The sequence below is a fragment of the Leuciscus leuciscus genome (assembly GCF_965113295.1).
Source record: "Leuciscus leuciscus genome assembly, chromosome: 24".
Taxonomy (NCBI): Eukaryota; Metazoa; Chordata; class Actinopteri; order Cypriniformes; family Leuciscidae; genus Leuciscus; species Leuciscus leuciscus.
This window is the reverse complement of record NC_138723.1, coordinates 32,915,887-32,922,244: the sequence shown is the minus strand read 5'-3', so window position 1 is coordinate 32,922,244 and position 6,358 is coordinate 32,915,887. Positions and strand designations below refer to the sequence as shown.

General features: G+C 39.3%; 1 protein-coding gene across 1 annotated transcript; it reads right to left on the bottom strand.

Moving 5' to 3' along the window:
• Positions 1-3,711: 3,711 nt before the first annotated feature.
• Positions 3,712-6,092, bottom strand: LOC309488754 (leukocyte elastase inhibitor-like). Its single transcript, XM_082157084.1, is given in 6 exon segments — positions 3,712-3,974; positions 3,976-4,214; positions 4,337-4,504; positions 5,180-5,322; positions 5,479-5,596; positions 5,930-6,092. Coding segments are annotated over 6 exon segments (894 nt in total). The 5' UTR covers positions 6,008-6,092; the 3' UTR covers positions 3,712-3,826.
• Positions 6,093-6,358: the final 266 nt, after the last annotated feature.

Here is a 6,358-nt window from a genome sequence, read left to right as displayed (position 1 = left end):
GTGTTAGACAGTATTCTAGATGATTACATGTGGAAGTTTTTTGTCCATTAATTAGAATCTCTGTTTTTTTTTTATTTAGAAGTCATCCAATTTATTATATCAGCTATGCATTCCGTTAATTTTGTGAATTGGTAAGTTTCGTTAGGTTTTGAAGAAATATAGAGCTGAGTATCGTCAGCATAACAGTGAAAGCTAATTCCATGCTTCCTAATGATATCTCCCAAGGGTAGCATGTACAGAGTGAACAGCAGCGGTCCTAGTACTGAGCCTTGAGGTACGCCATACTGAACTTGTGATCAATAAGACATCTCTTCATTTACTGCTACAAACTGATAACGGTCAGATAAGTATGATTTAAACCATGCTAATGCAATTCCACTAATGCCAACATAGTTTTCAAGTCTATTTAAAAGAATGTTGTGGTCAATAGTATCAAATGCCGCACTAAGATCGAGTAACACTAATAGAGAGATACAACCACGATCGGATGATAAGAGCAAATCATTTGTGACTCTAATGAGAGCAGTCTCGGTACTATGGTACAGTCTAAATCCTGACTGAAAATCCTCGCAGATATCATTTCTTTCAAGAAAGGAACACAGTTGTGAGGATACTGCTTTATCTAAAATCTTTGACAGAAAAGGCAGATTCGAGATCGGCCTGTAATTGACTAATTCTGTACGATCAAGTTGCGTTTTTTTAACAAGAGGTTTAATCATAGCCAGCTTAAAGGTTTTTGGTACGTATCCTAGAGACAAAGATTAATTAATGATAGTAAGAAGAGGATCTATGACCTCTGTAAGCATCTCTTTCAGTAGCTTAGTCGGTACAGGGTCTAACATACATGTTGTCGATTTAGATGATTTAATGAGCTTGCTAAATTCTTCCTCTCCTATAGCAATAAATGAATCGAATTTTTCCTCAGGGAGACTACAATTTTGAACATGATATTATCAATCTTATAAGTGAAGAAGTTCATAAAGTCATTACTGCTGTGTTGCTTGGAAACTTCTGAGCTTGAAGCTTTATTTTTCGTTAGTTTAGCCACCGTTTCAAATAAATACCTAGGATTATGTTTATTTTCTTCTAATAGGTTTGAAAAATAAGCAGATCTAGCAGCTTTTAAGGCCTCTCTGTAAGTAATCGAGTTCTCCTTCCATGAAATACGAAATACCTCTAGTTTTGTTTTCTTCCAGTTGCGCTCCATTTTTCTGGCTGCTCTCTTAAGGGCCTGAGTGTGCTCGTTGTACCACGGCGTTGGACTATTTTCTTTAATCTTTAAGCGCAACGGAGCAACTGTGTCTAAAGTGCTGGAAAAGTGAAAGTTAAAAGTTTCTGTTGCAATATCGAGTTCTTCTAAGCTATCTGGGATGCTGAGATGATGAAACTGATTAGGAAGATTATTGATAAAGCAATCTTTAGTGGCAGAAGTGATAGGTCTAACATATTTGTAACACGGAGTCGGCTTTGCAGCCTTGGCTAAATGTAATTTACACGAGACTAGATAATGATCTGAGATGTCATCGCTCTGCTGCAGAATTTCAACGGCATCAACATCTATTCCATGTGATAATATTAGATCTAGAGTACGATTACGACAATGAGTAGGTCCTGACACATGTTGTCTAACTCCAGTAGAGTTTACAATGTCTTTAAATGCCAATCCCAATGCATCTTTTTCATTATCTATGTGTATATTAAAATCACCAACAATTAGTACTTTATCTGCAGTCAATATTAATTCTGATAGAAAGTCCGCAAATTCTTTGATAAAGTCTGTATGGTGCCCTGGTGGCCTGTATACAGTAGCCAGCACAAATCTCAAACGTGATTTATCGTTTACACTATATATTTTTACATTAAGCACCAACACCTCAAAAGAATTATATTTAAAACGTAATTTCTTAGTGGTTTTGAAATTATTACTATAAATTACAGCAACACCTCCTCCTTTGCGTTTCAGATGAGGTTCATGTTTATAACAGTAATCTTGCGGGGTGGACTCATTTAAAGTAATGTAATCGTTTGGTTTTAGCCAGGTTTCTGTCAAACACAGCACATCTAGATTATAGTCTGTAATCATATCATTAACAATGAGTCCTTTTGGAGTAAAGGATCGAATATTCAGCAACCCAAGCTTTAGCATTTGCTCATCTGTATTATATCTGTTTTTTATTTGTTGAACATCAGTAAAATTTTACCCTTAGATGGGTTTGGACGTTTTTTGGATTTCCAAATTCGGGGAACAGACACAGTCTCTATATGATGATATCTAGGTGAAAGAGGCTCTATGTGATGGGATTTATCTGACCTTGGTGACGTGAGACAGCTAGCAGACGGTCGGTTAAGCCAGTCTGTTAAGCCAGTCTGTCTGCTTCCTGACCTGATGCCTAATTTGTCATTTTTTATCTCTAATACAATTGAAGGGTTACAAATTTAAGAATCTATTTCAGATATGCTTACTTACATAACATCATGGTGAAGAATACTGATTTTAGCATTTGAGGTTTTAATTTAGATTCCAATACAAACTGATAAAGTTTAGTAGACTGATTTCAGATGATTATTGAGTCTCCAGCAAGAGTCTCCTCTCCTGCCAGTCCTGTTTTCTCTATTGTATTTTAAATGAGTCAGATCACTGAGATTCTCACCTTTCAGCCTAGATGTTGAATCGTTAGGTTGATTGGATTAGCTGTAGGGGAGACTTTCACCTTTTGTCATTAATGGCTCTGGAATGGCCCTTGGAACCGGAGTTCCTGGCCAGTATCAGCATTTGAATAGCTATGCTGATTCAATTGGACTGGTAGTGCTCTCAGACTAGGGTGTTACCTAAACCTGTTACATGCTTTGTTTTAATTTGTCTCCACCTTCAAAAGTCCCTCCTCCTAAAATGCCTATAAGACACCATGTACCGTTACATACTTTAGATTTTGTTGGACGAACCGCAGCCACGCTCAAATAAAGAAACTCTTCTGTTTGAACGTGATCCCAACGTCTCCTGGTCTGCTTTGAAGAAAGAAAAAACTTTCCAACACTATGAGCCAAATTACTAGAGAGAAGAGCAGCACCATCCCAGGAGGGATGAATACCATCTCTTTTCAACAGGTCAGGTCTGCACCAAAAACTTTTCCAATTGTCTATGAATTCTATATTATTAAGCGGACACCACCTCGACAGCCAGCCATTGAGTGAACTCTATCTATCTATCTATCTATAATAAAGAGCAGCTTATGTAAGGTTTGCTATTATTCCTTCTGCATGTTGCACAGTTTCCCAGCTCCATCTGTACGCAGCGTTTATCATCTAGATCAGGGATGAGTAACTTCAGTTCTGCAGTGTTGATAAAAACTCACCTGTAGCTTTCTAGTAATCCTGAAGACATTGATGAGCTTGTTCAGTTGTGTTAGATTAGGTGGGCACTAACCTTTGCAGGACCCCTGCAATCCCTGATATAACCACTGGGATAAAGCAGTTTGGAGAACAGATGGTAAATATCACATTCACAAATGTCAATGGTCAAAAAAGATACATAATTTTGTACACTAAGTTAGAGCTTTGTCAGTATCTTGAAGCATTTGGAGGGCATAAAGAAACAGGTTTCATTTTATTTTTTGAACAATCACAAATTGTTTATTCATAATGTCACATGAACCTGTACAGCAAATGCATAGACAATTTCACTCCAGATTATTCAATAGAGGAAACAACACAGGCATGCCGGAATTAAGGCAAAAGGACATTTTCATTGAAGAGCAACTGGTCTTTCCACTAACCCTTTGACTGCACAGACCAGAACCTGTTCTTATCAGATGAAACCTGTGGGATCTCACGGAGAGCAGACGCGCCCATAGAACAGAACGCTCCTGGACGGGTTGTGGCGTATGAAGAAGAGGAACGGGTGATCGGCACAGAAGCGCTCGGGACGCATCAGACAGCGCATCATCATCACGGCACCGGTGGCCGCCGCCGCCTCCGTTCACTTCAACAAACGACTTGTGCACCACCTTCGACAGCACCAGATCATTCCCGGGGGACATTCCTGAAAAATCAGCTTTCTGCGAGTCAAACGCATCCACCATTCCCAGGCTGATCAGAAGAGAGTTCATGTTATAGGTTTCCTCCATCTTGAATCTGGGCAGAGACACTTCCAGAAGGTCCATCATGTCGGGTCGGGTCCACTCCATGAAGTTCTCGAAGCTCAGCGCGCTCTCCAGCTGGACAAGAGAGATCAACACAACTCAACACAGCAGATTAACACAACACAACTCCACACAGCAGATCAACAACTCCACACAGCAGATCAACACAACACAGCAGATCAACCCTAACGCCACACCTTCTGAAGGCCGGTGTTGTCGTCCTCCATGGCGTTGGGAAGCAGGATCAACATACTCAGGTCTTTTCCCACATACGGCAGCTCCAGAATCTGACAGTTCACGTCAGGAATGAAGGCCAGAGGAAACTTGGCCTTCTGGAACATCATCCGCACCGGCTTCGATTCATTCTGTCAACCAATGAAAACATATCGTCACTCTCACTAATATCACATGACTGTTGCTGTAAAAATCATCAAGAAGGAAACAACAGAAATATTACAAATATTTCATGAAGAAATGAAGAATACACAACACGGATCAGTCTGCCCAACTAAACATCCCTGTAATCTGGAAATGTGTGTATGTCTCATCTATTCAGTTACATCGACCTATTTTATATACATTTACTTTGAAATATTTGAGAACTGCTGCCCAATTGTTCCCCATTTCTAAATTTAATATCAGGCTTTCGCAATGTTTCACAAGCTGGAAAATTACACCACTGTTTTCTGCAGAGCTACTTTATAGCTCAGTTGAACTCTTTTCATAACTGATGCACTTTACACAGCTATTGAACAGATATGAATCAACAGTGAACTGATTTCAGCTGAATAATGATGGTTTAATATCATTATTTTCCTGTTATTACTGTGAAGCTGCTTTGAAACAATCTGTATTGTATAAAGCGCTGTAGGAAAAAAGCTGACAAGGAAAGTTCATTTATATGCAGTAGCCAATCTCACACACAATGGTAATTAAAAAGCATATTAAAGAAAAAGATAAATAGACATTTCAAGTCAAACCATGTAAGAAAGTTCACATTAAAAAGGTAAAATAATAATGTAAGAGCGTCTGAATCTGACCTTGTTGATCTTGAACTGCTCGTCTCGGGTCAGATCCTCTCTGAACTTTCTCTCCCAGTCGCCCTTGAAATACACAGCATTTACCAGTACGAGTTTGGTCAGAGAATCCACGTCTCCTTCTGCCAGCAGGTCCTTGATCTTCTCTACGATTATAAACACACATTATAACTGACACAGCAGGAATTGCTCAAATCAAGTGAGTTTATAAGTAGTAGTAATGCAGCATGAAGTGATGTCGCATTAAAGACACATCATTGTGCTTTTCTTCCTGAAATTGTGTTAAATTTGTGCTTGTCCACCTTGTGTTTGCTCTTCCACCCAGCTGTTGATGTGCGAACGAGCCGAGTCCGCCTGACCGATGAAGTCCAGCGTCTCCAGATCAGCCTGATACAGGCCCTTCGTGTCACTGACGAACTTCTGGAACAAAGAGGAAAAATAAAGACGTACTGCACAAACAACTAAAACATGTACAACCTTTTTTCACCATTTAAAAAAAAAAAAACCTTTTTTTCACTTCACTTTAACTATTGTTAATCTGCCAAGGGTCTTCTTTAAAATCAAACTTCAGTCTGTGCTCCAAAAGTGATTTTGACATATTTAGTCGTCTAAGGCCCACAGAGCATCTTCTGTAAAATGGTGCATACGAATAAAGCATGCAGTGTGTGTGTGTGTGTGTGTGTGTGTGTGTGTGTGTGTGTGTGTGTGTGTGTGTGTGTGTGTGTGTGTGTGTGTGTGTGTGTGAGAATGAACCTCAGTGAATCTGTAGCTCTTCTCTCCATACAGGCGATTGGCGAGACTCAGTGCGTACGGCGCCTCGGCTCGGATCATCTCGCTCAGGAGTTTACTAAAGCCAGCGTGGGTTTCAGCCTCTGCTCCGGCAAAATGCAAAGCCTGGAGACAAAATGTCAATTACAGAAGTTGCAGATGTGATTATTCTGTAAAAAAACACTGAGAAATTCTTACGATATGGAAGCATAAATATGGTTTCTTCAGTTCACAGACGGAGCTTTAATCAGTTTTTGCTGAAAATGTGATCAACATTATTTAATCAAAATAAACCATTTAATCAAACAAATGTTTCAACAGTCATTCTGTCCATTCAAATTTATCATGTTGCGAAAATGACTTCGTTATGGGGAATTAATAGTCAAATGAAATGAGGGGAATATTCAGAATATG